The following is a 15,154-nucleotide window of genomic DNA, read 5'->3' as shown; positions in this document are numbered from 1 at the left end:
AATAGAACCCCAAACCAACAAAAACCAACACAAGTAATCTCCTCTTTCCAATAGTCTACATCAGATAAGACATTGCTTGGTATGGGAACTAAATTACTCTAGAGTTATATCCACAAGATACAAAAGAAAACACCTCCTTAAAAAAATATATCCCAAAACTAGACCCTGAACTGCATGATATTCTGTCTATAATACAGTATTTGGACTGTAAACATACCTTGATTGGACATTGACTATTAGGCATATTTGACTATAGATCTCTGACCTTCTCCTCCTCTAACTGCTGTCTTCTCTTCTCCTCCACCGCTGCTCTGCGAAGCTCCTCCTTCTGTCTCTGTTCATCCAATCGCTTCCATCTCTCTTCTACTGTCTTCTCATACTGCAGCTGTGACCGCCTCTCCTTCTCCTTTATAGCTTGCTCCCGTGCAACTGAGAAAAAGAGAACTTATTGACTTTATTTTGGCTTATTATTAAACAACACCATTGAACTCAGGGCTCATCATTATTGGAGTTGATTGCAAATGGCTGCAGCGTCAAGGCTTTGTGTTATGAAAGTCCTTCTGTGTTTTTTTATTAAAAAGTAATTATATTACAGTATCTAATTACTTTGTAATTGGATTACATCCAACACTGTCCACACAGGCCGAGACATAAAGATAAACAGACATGCTTACCCAAACTCTTCTCCCTCTCCTCACGTCTTTCTTTGGCAAGCCTCATCCTATCATCCGTCTTCAAATAGCCTTCCACATCTTTGAGAGAGAGAGCGAGAGAGAGAGATTGGTAGTTTTAAAGAGCTTATAAATAATGATATGGAAGATGTCCACTCAACACCATTTTTATTTATGCTTTTTATCTAAAGCATCTTGCATTCAGGGTAAACATGTGATTAGTTTGTGTTCGCTGGGAATGGAATCCATGATTTTGGCGTTGCTAGCACCATGCTCTACCAGTTGAGCTACAGGTTACAAGCAACACCAACAGAAAAGATGGGACTTACATTGTTTACCTGCATTTGCATTGGTATTGGCCAGATGGCGAGAAGGTGAAGCATGCCCATTGGTCCGAGGTTTTTTTTCTGTGATAGCAGGTGGGTTCAGTGCATCGGCTTTCAAACATAACAAGAGGAAAGACAGATTTTTATGTTTAAGTGAAATATAATATTCAGTTATCAGTAACAATTGTTAATTATTCTATTGACCCTTTTTCAAGAATATGACATCTGGCCCGAAATAAATGTAATTTATATGACAATTAATAATGAAGTGGGGGAGGAGCATACTTTGTTTTAAAGTAGGGCTGCAATGGTTGGTTTTCTGGTAAGTTGGTGAGGCGTGGCCATTGGTTTGAAGTCTCTTTTCTGGAGTTAAAGGTGTTGTCATTACTTTAGCAGCTGTTTGAGAAAATAAATCACAAACAATTTTTAAAATTCACAAATTTGGGTGAAATGGCAAGTTTCAGAGTTGTAAAGTCCTTGAGATACATAGCTGGCCTTGGCCTTAGAAAGAGAAAGTTGTGTGTGTGTGTGTGTGTGTGTGTGTGTGTGTGTGTGTGTGTGTGTGTGTGTGTGTGTGTGTGTGTGTTACAGACATGCATATGAGAATAGAGAGAGATGAAGACAGAGCACAGCTTTAGTGTGATATAAAATGAGGTTGCATTCTGTTCTATGCTGTGTTGTGTCTAGGACAAAGAGCAGCCTATTGATTTATTCTGGACTGGATTATAAACCTCCAGCTATAATCTGGCCTAGTTAGTTCTGCTTCACCTATGCCCAAACTCCACCTTCAAATGCAATCAGTCATTCCACTGCAGACACTCACACATAGAGTCAGACATTACATCATTTATCCACAGGCGTATTCACATAAGCACCCATGTGAACATACAAACAAAAATGATAGAACCAATTGATCAATATATATTAGGCAGCTTAATACAGAACAAAAACATTTTTCATAAGATAAAGGGTACAGTGAGCTCTAAATATCGTTTCAATACCAAGAGATTTCTTGAATTTCTTTTTATTATCTTTTCCTATTTTCTTGTTGACAGAGCATTGAAAAGTTTTTTGTCTGTGTCATTTCCTTTTTAGTTCTTAGTATTCCTCCTGTTAATTATTTTTTCAACAGCTGTTCATGTTTCCCAATTATTCAGTTTCCATCCTCCTTATCTTCATTTGCATGACGAGTACTTTGGATAGACTGTTCCCTCATAATCCTCATCCTGCAAGCCCTTCGCTGCTCTTTGTCTCTTTCATTTCTCTTTTTCCTGTGTCCCCATTTCTATTCCCACAACACACATGAGCTCTGCTGTAAGAGATGATGAGAATGTGTGAGCTCAATGTCATAAGTTCCATGAACAATGCAACATAGCACTAGCACAGAAATTAGTTAACATATTCAAAACCCTCTTGTTAATAAATCTTGTCTATAAAATCTAATTGTTTATTTTGTATTTATTTATAAAAACTGTAAAAAATTACAATATTCCATAGAACTGACCAAGTTGATGATTACTATAATTTCAGGCTTAAAGGGATAATTCAACCAAAAATGAAAATTCTCTCATCATTTACTCACCTTCAAGACATGTGTATGACTTTCTTTCTTCTGCTGAACACAAACAAATATTTTTAAAAGAATATCTCAGCTTTGTTGGTACATACAATGCAAGTGAATAGTGACCAGACCAAAAATCACATAAAGGCCACATAAAAATAACCCATATCTTCAGAGGCGACATGATAAGTGATGGCAAGGAACAGATCAATATTTAATTCTTTTTTACCATAAATCTCCACTTTCACTTTAAAAAAAAAAACATTTTCACTGAATGGACCACTAGAGCTGAGATATTCTTTTAAAAATCTTCGTTTGTGTTCTACAAAAGAAATTCATTTACATCTGGAATGGCATGACACTGAGTAAATTATGAGAAATGTCATATTTGGTTGAATAATCCCTGTAAATGCACTAGAAATATTAGACAAAATATAATCGCACTGAACATAACACACACCACAAAAGGGATATAAAACACACGTTCTTGATCATTCACGTATCATCCAGACTCTTCATGAATAGCCCTTTTATAAAATTAAAAGATATATATATTTTTTTTTTACAAATGTATTTCCCTAATCACGACAACAGCCTGCTAATAATGATGTATAAGTAAAATTATCTAAAGATGTAAGCACTGGATTTCCAAACAATCCCAACTAGTAAACTTTGGAAAATTTGTCAATGAAACATTAAAACAACAATCCCACCAGGCAGTCAGTATATTAGTATATCATGACATCATCAATGTCATGGGCCTGTAAAGAACAGTCTATTGAAGGAGTTGATGTTTACTAAAGAACTATAAATTATAAAATGTATAAAGTCATAGTCTAATATCTAAAGTTAAACAAATCACATTTACCCTTATTTTATTAAATACACTTTATCATAAACTTGACCCACTGATGTATTAAAATGCCTTTGTATGTGCAAAAAGGTAGCAAAATCTTTACGTTTGGTTTAGAGAAAAACAAGCAGTTGGACAGGGACGGTTCTGCAGACGATGGTTATATCACTCTCAATCAAACCAGCTGACGCACCTGAGCCGGATGTAGCTTGCTCTATCGATTTTCCATTCAATTAATTTGGCAAATGGACGTAGTTTAGCCTTAACCGCTAAAATCTCATCAGAGTTTTGACTGCATTGTGTTGGGCGGTGTTCAGCCGTCAACTTTCGAGAACCTCCCATGATGACCGATGAAAATATAGGGCAGTAGGCTATAGCAAAAATATACTTGCCCTATCTAATAACGCCAGACATTAGGGTAAATAAACAATAAAAACCTGCAAACAGACACTAAAAATGAGAAAGGTAGCATACTGAATAAAACCGCAAAAGGCCCGTTAAGATGTAGCTAGGAATAAACCTGGAGCTTTAGCGTTTTTCTTCAGCCAAATCGGACAGCAGCATTAAAGTTTCCGCCAGGAAATGAAACAATGCATGTCAGTCATTGTTCTTCGGTGATAGTAAGCTTTGTGTATCACGCTCCGTTTGACTATCAACTACATTTTAGACAGTCATCAAGTCATCGTCATGCTCATCCATTTCCTACCATGACACATGACACCGCAGTTATGCTTTCTGAAATATTAACGGAATGTTTACATTTGTGCAAAGTCCCTCACCTGTCGTTGTGTTGACAGCAGCGTTGACAGCGTTCTCCGCCATCTTCACGGTCCACCGGCGGCTCTCCCACCCGCTCCGACAAGACGCAATGTCACGAACAGCGCCGCAGCAAAATTGACTCCCCCCCCCCAAAAAAAATGTCAAGCCAAGAGAAACAGCATATCAAGCTCTTTGCTGAACTGCCGCTGCGCTACCGGGTCCTATCCGATTTCCCCAATCTCAGCACAATGCGCTCTGTGGCGCTTTCGCAGATGGTTAGATATGCACAGATGAATCGATTCAGAGGTTGTAAGTCATTCATACACAGCAGGTGTGTTCTGTTTAGCTTGTTCAGGTTTCTATACACATTACAATAGAGAATAATACTGAGCGTGTGGGTTGTGAAAAGTCATCTGGTGTACTAGAGATGCTGGACAGCGCAGCAGTCCTGAATCTCTGGGTGACGTCATCTATAGCGATGACACCTGGTAAATACAAGCGGAGAACAAATAAATAAATAAAAAATACAAGCAGAGAACACAAACGGCCCACGAAGGTAACTTGAATGCGCGTAGTTGCGCATGAGGCACAACCAAGCCAAAATTTTCGAATGTCACTTTTTAAAGGGCACCTATTATGCGCCTTTTCACAAGATGTAATTTAAATCTTTGGGGTCCCCAGAATGTGTCTGTAAAGTTTCAGCTCAAAATACCCTGCAGGTCATTTATTATACCATGTTGAAAATGAGCTGGTGCTCCCTGTCCCGTTTCCAGAATAGGGCGGAATTTTGACATCTCCGCTTCGGATGACATCATAAGCAATATGACTGACAGCGAAAATAGTGGTGTTCAGCCTTATATGTTTGAACTGGAGTAAGTAATAACTTTGAGAATGAACCAGGAAGTTTCTGAATGGTTATTTGATACATTTATTTATTTGTTGTATTTTTTTCAGCAGTTTTGCAACGATGGATGAGCAACACACACACACACACAAATAATGTTACAACGTTCGCTATGCGCTATAACGAAACAACACACACAATCAAAGAAACTTGTCCGTCGGCAGTGTCCGTCAACAGTCGTGGGCAGGGCCTGTACAAAGTGACATCACTTTGTACAGAATCTGCAAACTGCTTGTTCTGAGACAGTGCTTATGATTAATGGGGATAAAAAAAAGGACTGGGTGGATTTTTATCATTATATGGTTGTGTACACACATTGCCAACACACATTTATGTTCAAACACAAGTGAATTTTGCATAATATATATTTTTATATATATTTAGGGCAAAGCATTTAAATAATAATAATAAAATAAAAATCTAAAATCTTGATCTAAATTCTAGATCTTAATTCCCCCTGCAAATACAGAACGTTCATAGGGGAATGATCTCATTCGGTTCTATTTTTTTTACATTTTCTAACCATAAACTCTAATGTTGCCAGAACGTTACAGGTATGTTTTTGTGTGACAACCAAAAAGTACTTGTACAGAACGCTCTCTAATGGCTATATTTATTAGGTTATATTTGTAGAACCATAAAAAAATCTATATAATAAAAATCTCAAATCTTGATCTAAAACTTAGATTTGAATCCACTCAGCAAACAAAATGAATGTTCTGTTAAGTTCTATTTTTTTATAACATTCCCAGAACGTTGCAGGTAGGTTTGTGTGGCAAACAAAAAATAAACTTATACAGAACATTATCTAATGGTTATATTTAGGTTTCATTTTCATAACAATAATCTAACATTCCAGAAATCCACAAATACTGTATAAACGCAGGTATTTCTGTATTTAGACCTTTAGGTATAATAACTAACAATCTTATTAATTCTTCTAAAGTAACATTTGTTAAATAAATAATTGGCCTTCTTAATGTTTTTCAGTTTGTGTAAAAACAGAGCAGTGTCTTGGATGTTTTTTGTTTAAAAATGTGGCGCTCCTGCATTAAAAGACACAAGAAAACGACAAAGAGCACAGAGGGACATAAAAAGCATTTAGGAATAATTGCTTCCAGCCTACTTTTGGTCCCAAGCATCGAATCTCAGGTATCTAGAAGAATAGTTTGAGGTTAATGTCAACAGGGTATGAAGTGAACGAACAGTTCCTCTGTGGAGAAGGTCAATGACTCCATGTGATACGGATGAAACGTGGCAATCAGATAGCGCCAGAGGCTGAGCAGGACAGGCAGTAATGAATCGGAGGCAAATGGGTCAGAACGGCTTCTCTCAAAAAGTGAAGATCGTAGACAGGCATGATACAAGAACAGAAAATAGTCTCCAGACAACAGCCAAAGATCTTACAATTTGAGAACCAACTACTTTTACTAGACAAATTGTAATTTTTACCCAGATTTTTAAAACCTCACAGCTTTTTCATGGCTAATTGTGTGTGTGTGTGTGTGTGTATGTGTGGTAAAAAAAAAAAGACTTAAACCCCCATGGCAAATGTCTTGGTGTTGAATAAGATAAATGGCTCAGTTTGGCATCAAAGATCAGAAAGTCTCACACTGATTGTTTGGCCTCCTTGTAGCCATTAAACATACTACAATTGCGGCACACAAACAAAAAGCTGTGGAGAAAAAAAAAAGAAAAAAAAATTATACTTTTTGTATTTAAAATATACAGAAAATTCAAAATTAAGAAGGAATAATAATTTTAAAAAAAAAAGCTAAATATACACTGCAAGAAATAAAGTTAATTCCAAATACACAAAAGGCTTGACTTTATTTAAATATTTGATTTCGAGTTTTAAATTACACCACATACAGTGGAATACAATATAAATACATAAAAAAATATATATACTATAAAACAATAAGACAAATGCTCAGAGAAGCCTTGTAGAGAGAGTGTTGTGTGGAGTGAGAGAGAAACCGATAAATAAGCAATAAGTCTCTTTGAGTGTTTCTCGGGAGGCTCCAGTAGGATGCAGGCCATCAGTAAGGCCCAAGTGGCAATTTGTCTCAACAAGGAAGTGTCGTCTCTTCTCAGTGTAAACAATATAGCCCACCAGCACTCCTCACTTCTGATTTAGATCTGTGTGAGAGAGCAGAAATGCACCTTAAGCTATAGGTTTCAAAACTCTTCTGAATTTTTTCTCCCAAGTTTAATAGAGGTGCTTGGGAGAGATTTGTAACACAGCAATAAGGAGCGCAAGAAAATTACTGTGGAGATAAACAGCCCAGAGGAAGATCCCTTAGAGCAGTCAAACAAAATCAGTACATTGTTTCCTTAAATGACTGTTTGTAATAAATTGATACATGACAAAATACAATATACATGTGTAAAATTGTAATCATGTTTGTATACAAGACAAATAGTAATACAGAAATTCTCCTATATCTCCTAAATATAAGCATTAATCAAGTGTGGATAGGAAGGCAAACATTAAAACAATGTACACAAATGTTCTGCGTTACTGGTAATGCTAAAAATTAGGGCTGTCGTGTTAACGCGTTAATAACGCGTGATTAATTATACAAAAAATAATGCGTTAAAATAATTAACACATTTAATCGCATGCTTGTAGTACCACCTGTATACTCCAGAGGGTAGTAAGTGAAATTTCAGCTGTGTGAGTAACACACAGTTTATACAGTGAAGAAAACAACACAGATATGCGTTACTAAGGGTTCAAATGCGAACTAAGGGATCTCAATATGCATTTTGCGGGACAGTCCCGAAATTGGAGTCTTTGTCCTGCAAGTCATAAGCATTTCAAATTTGTCTGTATAATTTTTAATCTTTCTTATTATTATTATTTCGGCATCATTATTATTATTATTATTATTTCGGCATCATTATTATTATTATTATTTCGGCATCATTTTATTTCATCGTCCTTTAATTACAAAATCACTATAAAAAAAAAAACATACAGAAAAATGGGTCTATCCAGAGCTCCAGAGAAGAAAAAGTGTCTTTGTTCGTATAATAAAGAATTGGAGACAATATATACATGGTTAAAACCAGTTACAGGTGACCCTAAAAAAAGGAGAGTGCAGGGTATGCCACCGAAGTTTCATGGACAGCTCTGCTGAAGCATTTCAGTGCCCCAAACATGACAGCTCTGATATCTTTGGTTTTGAGCATTTCTGTCACCAACACGTTCGTGGAGAGGGTGTTTTCACTGATGACCGCTGCGTGGACAGAGACAAGGAACTGAGCAACTGTGGACCTCATCAAAAGTGAATTCCTGGTGAAAGTGAACTACAGCTACACCTGCCAGGAGTTCTACAGTCATAATGAATGAGAAGGCCCAACTCGAAGCAGCCAGATCAGACAAAAAAATTTAATTCGTGATGCACTGAATCCGGTAAGATCGCATTTAATCTTTCTAGTCTTTAATAATGGAATTTATGTGCTTATTTGGAAATGTGCTTTTTAACGATTAGATTATTTTCACTTCATTATATTTACATTGAGTAGGTCTGAGCTGTTAAAATGAGTTTGTATCGTAGACCTTATGCCAAACTGAGTGACGTTCACAGCGCCGTCATTAACATCACTGCAAAAATACATCTAATATAAAATCAATATTTATTCACCTAGTACAATAATAGTAAGTTATCTCTCCCTCGTGTCCTGCATTGTCCCGCAAAATCAGGTCTGCTGACCACCTGCAACAGAGCAATAGCCAGGTGGTCACCCTATTGTATGGTCGTTACCTCACAAATATTTAATTACCAGTTAAGGAGGTGTCCTTTAAACTGTTACACCGTTTTTACCCAGTCAATCTTTATTTAAGAAACATGCTCCCTGAAATAAATCCACTTTGCTGCTCCTGTAATGCTAATCTACCCCTCATCTTTTTTGGGAATGTGCCCACGCAGTAGTATTTGAGAATTTTTTAAAAATATATTATTTAAATACTCTTTGTACCTCCAACAACTCCAAAGTATTGAAAACCATTGCACTATGTAATGAATATAATGTCTTGGTATTATTGTAAAATACAGCTGTAGTATTGTATACAATGTGGCTTGTTTCTAAAAAAAAAAAAAAATCTGACGCAGTGGTTCATTGACGGGCTCTTAAACAAGCCCTCATAATAAATCTCCAACTGATTGATAAATTCACTTGTGATATGGACTGCTGTGAACTGTATGCCAATGATTGACTTATGATCAATAATATGGTAGTAAACAATACATTGTATTCTAAAGCCACTTTTATATTGTTTTATCAATGATTAACTCTTCTGTATATAATATATACATATATAATTTTTAATATTTAAAAGATAACCATGTATAATTATTTCATCATTATGTATTGAATTATTGTTATATGAGGGGCTTTCTCAACAAATATTTGTATATGCGATTAATTAATCGGGACACCATGTAATTAATTCGATTAAAAAATTTTAATCGATTGACAGCCCTACTAAAAATGATATTACTGCTACTGTCATGGCAAAAACAACTCTGTACGTACATCATCAATGTCCTCATCGTCATCTCCAATATCATCAAACTGAATCTCATCATCGTCTCCAGGTCCAAATGTGTCAGTTTCATTGATTTTAGCTGCAGAAAAAGAACAGGAAAAAACAGAAAGAGAAAAGAGGGGATACATGAGTCAGCAAAGTGCCTTTGAACAAATAACACTGAGGTAAAAACTCTATAATCCTTGGAATGTGGGTGGGCCAGTTACTTGAGTATACTGTCTGACATTTATTATCATGGATCCAAAACTAGTCAACAGATGTCATAGAAAATATTTTATTAAAGCCAGTTTTAAGACTCACCATGTTCAGGAAGCTCTCCGTAGGCTTTAAGACTGCGGGCCTCATCCGCATTGTACTTCAAAATTACATCTGCTTTGTTATCCTGAAAGAAACATAAGAGGACGTTTCAAGGGTGAATATACAAATGTTTTCATTACTAAATGAAAAGTTCCTTGATGGAAATGACAATTACCTGGTAATCTCTAAGACCAACAAGAATGATGTCAGATGTGTTGATCCAAATCTTAAAGAGACATGAGAATTTGTTCACTACTTGGGCTGTAAAGAAAATGTATAAAGCCCACTGTAAAAGAAAAAATAGCTAAAGTGATAGAATTTGTTTAAAAAAAAAAAACATGTTTACTAAAACATTCTTACTAAATTACCATCTCTTTTTAAAGTATCAGAGGAATCATTGAACTAATTTGGAAAAAGCATTTTTTTTTTTTTCATATGACACAAAAATATAATTAATATGTAGCCTAAGGGACAATGTCCAACCTGTTGTTATTGCACATTGTTACATGGCTCTCTGGTAGGTCAATGGCACTCTCTAGCAGTCTTATATGTCTGAATACCAACCGCACAAGTCATATTAGACCAGTTATCCGGTAATCCGGGTATTGCGAGTAGACAATACCCGAATTATGTAACAATACACCAATTTCACGATACTATACAACAGGGGTTCTCAACGGGGGCGGTACCGCCCCTTAAGGGGTGTCCAAAGGATGCCAGGGGGTGCTGAGAGCAAATTAGTAGAGGGGGGCATTTGGTACAAATGGGGGGCGTTTATCAGTCATAATCAAATCTATCATCAAGTTCTGTTACATTACAGTTTTTCCTCAATTGCTTTGGCTCAATTCTCGAATGAGAATTATAATTTTTTCAACACATTAAGTTCAAATCTCTGAACAATTAGATTCCTGTTCACACCAGCAAATTGCATGTGTTTTGGCACATGTGTGCAAAAGAGAATGTACAATTGTCTACAATTTGCACAATACTAAATGCACATGGCTTGCTGATCAAAACTGATTTGATTCTCAGTGAAATTGTCATACTCTTCACAACAAAAATTACTCATGTCATGCACAAAGTAGATGTCCTAAATTAATTGCGAAACCTATAGTTTGCTAATACTAAATCTGTGGAGTGGTTAAAAAATTAGTTTTAATGTCTTCAACCTAAGTGTATGTTAAATTCTAACTTCAACTGTATATTAACAACCACTTTTATTATTAGTTTGTCTTCGCATTTTCATTTTATAAAAGGTATTGGTCATTCAAGAGACCCCGTCACGCATGCAACACATATTTTGTGAAAAGCAGAGCTATGCAGAACTTTCCAATTAAGACATTTAGGTTCAGGAGCCTACAGATGTGACAGTGGTGATGGTCATCATCAGCATCGTACCTTTTTCCTGAGCTTTCCTCGTATGTGGCAGAGCCGTTTGACACCGTCAAAGCACATGGCCTCTAGCCGTCCATTTCCCAGCATCTTTATCACCTGAGCATATTCTAGCACAGGACATTAGGTGATGTTAGATGACTGAAGATCAGCTGAACCTTGTTTATTTTATACATATATATATACTGTATATACTATTTCTTGATTTGACAGACCTCTCACTTCATGTTGATGAATGCTTGTTGTTAATGTTTACTTACCCTGACCATCCTCCTTGAAAACCAGCTCTCTCTTCTCAGACTCATTCTCATTCTTACCACGTCGCCGATTTTTACCTCCCTTACCTAAAAGGAAAGAAATGAGGACCCCGAATGTTCTTGTTAATTATCATGACAAGCATTGACCACTAGTTCTTTCTCCCAAATCGCAAATCCCTAATAAATTATGATATCTTTTCCAAACCAATAGACACCAATAAAGCCAATTATATCCCTGCTCATTCAGGAACCCAACAGCTGAAGTGATGTAGTGTCTTCATAGATTCTGCACATTAACATACATTTAACATATTTTGTTTTTTTTTCTCCAATGTATACATTTTATATTGTGCAAGTCCCACTGCCAGGGATGCAAACACATGAGCAGTGATAAAGGTGAGAAAGTCTTCTTCTTCTTCTGTTTAAATGGCGGTTGGCAAACCAACTGAAAGGTGCATTGTCCGCCACCTACTGGATTGGAGTATGGAGCACTACTTGGTAGAATACACTTGGTTAAAAATATATATATATTTTTTTTAAATAATAATAAAATAAAATCAAATAAAATAATAATTATATCTTTTTTACCAGTTCAGTATCATTTAAAAATTTTAATACTTTCTCATGTATTATATAATCTGTTCCTTCTCCTAATAAATATTGTTGAGTTGGGAAAACTTTAAGTTTTCAAATGGCTGTTTAACTTATACAATTCTTAATGGCCTGGCCCCACCACCTCTTAGTGAGTTTCAGAGTTTAAGATCGGATAACAGTCGTCTCACTAGAGGTACACTTAGAAGGGACTGTGTAATTAATTTCAGGAAAACTGCTTTTAGTCAGTCTGCCTTCTCTATTAAAGCCTCAAAATAATGGAATGACATCCCAACGTCAGTTAGAGAATTAAATAGTTATAATGGATTTCGTTCTTCTTTTAAAACTTGCCTTTTTAGCATGCAAATGTGTCAACATTGACTTTTTATTTTTTTTTATTTTTATTTTTTTTTATTTTCTGTGGTTTGGGAAATTGTAGGGTTTGTTGATTTTTGTTATGTTTTGATTAAATTGTTGTATTTACATTGTATTTTTAGGTTGCCTATTGTACATCTGGCCTAGGACTGCAGATGAAAACTAGCCTTTTGGCTAACTCTGGCATACCTGTCATGTTAATATGCATTGTCCTTATAATAAATTATAACAATATTTCCTTAAGTGAATAATTGCTTACACCCCTATCCTTTAGTGACTGGATTAATTCAAGTCTTTCTCTATTGTATGCTATACATTCTAGTAATATATGATTTACTGTTTCTGGTTCTCCACATTTATCGCAATTACCACTTTCGTGTTTACCTATTTTATGTCAACTTTGATCTAATGTTGTATGTCAAATACGTAATCTTGTCATTATCATATCCTTTTTCCTATTATTAACAGTTGTTCTTTCCACCCCCACATTTCTTTGTATACTATACAGATGTCTTCCTCTTGTTTCATTGTCCCATATCCTCTGCCACCTCTTTTTTACTTCAGTCCCAATCAGCCCCTTAATTTCCACTTTACTCATCTTTACTCTAATGTTGATCTCAGGATCTTTCAATGACTTCTTTGCCAGTTTATCAACTTCCTCATTCCCCTTTACTCCGACATGGGCTGGCACCCACAAAAAAACTCACCTTTACGCCTAAGTGCTTTATGCTACATAATTTCTGTAATATTTCATTTAAAATATCTAGTCTTGCTAAAGATGTTCCACTTTCTAAACTTTGCAAAGCTGATTGTGAGTCTGTACATATCACACTACTATTAGGCTGCTTTTCATCTATCCATTGTAAGGCTAATGATATGTCTATCGGTTCTGTTGTAAAAACAAATATATGATCTGTTACGCTTTTTGATATTTTAATATTGTATTGAGGAATATATACTGCAGCAGCTGCTCTACCTGTTTTTGGATCTTTTGATCAGGTGAGAAAGTCATAGCAGGTGTTCCATATGTACAATCACTGAGCACTTTATTAGGAACACCTGTGCACCTACATATTCATGTGAGTACCTAATCAGCCAATCGTGTGGCAGAAGGGTAATGCAGAGTTTATTCAGAATGGTGCCAAAAGCAAAAAAAATTCTGCGTAAGGAAATGCCTTGTTAATGAGAGAGGTCAACGGAGAATGGCCAGACTGGTTTTAGCTGAAAGAAAGGCAACATTAACTCAGATAACCACACTGTACAATTGTCGTGAACAGAATAGAACCTCAGAATACACAACCTTGGGCTACAACGGCAGAAGACCATGTCAGGCACTTTATTAAGGCCATAGTGTTCCCAATAGTGAGTGTATATTTTCTGTTAATTTATTTGTTATTTTTAAAGATTACTTCCTTTTTTCGTGTTTAAGCTTAAAGAACGTCTCAAATTATTTCAATAAGGAAAATTTATAAATTTAAAATTTGCATCCCTGCACTGTATTCGTTGCAACTGTGTTATATAACCAGACTAGATTACAAGAGATTTTGATATGGAGACAAAAACTGTACAACTTTAATATATTCACTAGACTGCTTTCTATAAATTTGGAAACTGCATCTTTGTTTACACACTAATTTAATCTGACGTATTAGAATATGAATTTGCATTTACACCAAATATTTACAGTTGAACTGTAGGACGTTATCACGTGTTAATGTGTATTCATTTAACATCGATCCACATAAGCCAAGAGCCATGAACAAATCTATTCTTTATGTGTTAGAGAATGGTGGTACAGGGAATTACATTAAGAACTGAACCTATTCACCTACACTAGATGCACATGTTCAGCGCGAGGTCTAGCAGATCAAGATCATGTTAATGGCATGGATGGAGCAATGTGGCTACCCACGCAGTTGGTTAGTTTGAGAGCGAAGCTACATTGCGTTCAATTAAAAGTTGTTTGGAACAATATATGATGGCATATCTCCCTTACCTTTATTCTTTGGCATGTTCGTTTACGAAAACTGTGATTATAGTTCAGTTATGTCGTATAAATTAATCGTTGAGTAAGAAATCATTAATTTACAAGAAGATGTTGGTTTCCTGTAAATACTTCCGCTTAGAACACTACGCCTGCGCGTCATAAACACTTTATTTATAATCCCTAGACACTAGAAATACAATTTCCCAGATACATGTTAATGGAAGACAATTTATTTCCAAAGATTCTATACAGCCACGTCATTTATGTGTGTGTGTGTGTGTGTGTATATATATATATATATTAAAGCTTTGATTTTCCACCACAGGAATAAACTGCTCTTCTAAGCACAAGTGTGTTAACTTGAGGTGCTTTAAAAGTATGGCCAATGAGGAACATTACTGAGGCTAGGAAAGAGACATATTTATCACTTCCACTGTGATTGTTACATTACAGCAGCAGCAACAACAACAACAACAAAAAATAAGAAAAAAAGGGCACATTTCTCAAAAATAACTCCAGGATAATATGAGAACACAAGTCTCATCAAACCTGTGGCCTCTTACATAATCAGAAACATAGAAAACAGTTCATCTGCTAGTACAAAAATAATTCAGGAAATTATG

At 35.7% G+C, this 15,154-nt stretch overlaps 2 protein-coding genes across 5 annotated transcripts in view; both read right to left on the bottom strand.

The window, feature by feature from the left end:
• The window catches only part of LOC127633673 (MAP7 domain-containing protein 2-like), a 32,891-nt gene extending 28,268 nt beyond the window's left edge, over positions 1-4,623 (bottom strand). For 2 of the 3 annotated variants that reach the window (XM_052112921.1, XM_052112939.1), the window contains exons 1-5: positions 4,191-4,623; positions 1,283-1,393; positions 1,001-1,108; positions 675-752; positions 266-429 (exon numbers count right to left, since the gene is read on the bottom strand). In XM_052112921.1, the coding sequence (XP_051968881.1) occupies positions 266-429; positions 675-752; positions 1,001-1,108; positions 1,283-1,393; positions 4,191-4,233 (504 nt within the window). In that variant the 5' untranslated portion in view covers positions 4,234-4,623. The remainder of the gene's footprint in view (positions 1-265; positions 430-674; positions 753-1,000; positions 1,109-1,282; positions 1,394-4,190) is intronic. The other variant, XM_052112930.1, reaches the window with a different exon arrangement.
• Positions 4,624-6,848: 2,225 nt separating this feature from the next.
• LOC127633725 (eukaryotic translation initiation factor 1A, X-chromosomal-like) lies at positions 6,849-15,042 on the bottom strand. 2 transcript variants are annotated; one of them, XM_052113008.1, is made up of 7 exons: positions 14,541-15,042; positions 11,582-11,665; positions 11,328-11,431; positions 10,105-10,215; positions 9,933-10,014; positions 9,620-9,711; positions 6,849-7,216 (listed from the first exon to the last, which is right to left on the bottom strand). In XM_052113008.1, exons 1-7 carry the CDS (start codon positions 14,554-14,556, stop codon positions 7,211-7,213), a joined length of 495 nt encoding a protein of 164 aa, XP_051968968.1. In that variant the 5' UTR covers positions 14,557-15,042; the 3' UTR covers positions 6,849-7,210. The 2 variants fall into 2 exon arrangements, with proteins under 2 accessions (XP_051968968.1, XP_051968976.1); XM_052113016.1 differs by having other exon boundaries at positions 6,857-7,216; positions 10,105-10,155.
• Positions 15,043-15,154: the final 112 nt, after the last annotated feature.

Source organism: Xyrauchen texanus, chromosome 3 (assembly GCF_025860055.1).
Source record: "Xyrauchen texanus isolate HMW12.3.18 chromosome 3, RBS_HiC_50CHRs, whole genome shotgun sequence".
Classification (NCBI taxonomy): domain Eukaryota; kingdom Metazoa; phylum Chordata; class Actinopteri; order Cypriniformes; family Catostomidae; genus Xyrauchen; species Xyrauchen texanus.
The sequence above is the reverse complement of the archived record's forward strand: the minus strand, read 5'-3'. Positions and strand labels throughout refer to the sequence as shown.

Coding starts and splice junctions, on each gene's coding strand:
- LOC127633725 (XM_052113008.1), bottom strand. Junction 10,216..11,327: donor GAGGAAAGCTCAGGAAAAAG/GTACGATGCTGA, acceptor TTTCTTTTACAG/TGGGCTTTATACATTTTCTT. Junction 10,015..10,104: donor TTGGTCTTAGAGATTACCAG/GTAATTGTCATT, acceptor TGTTTCTTTCAG/GATAACAAAGCAGATGTAAT.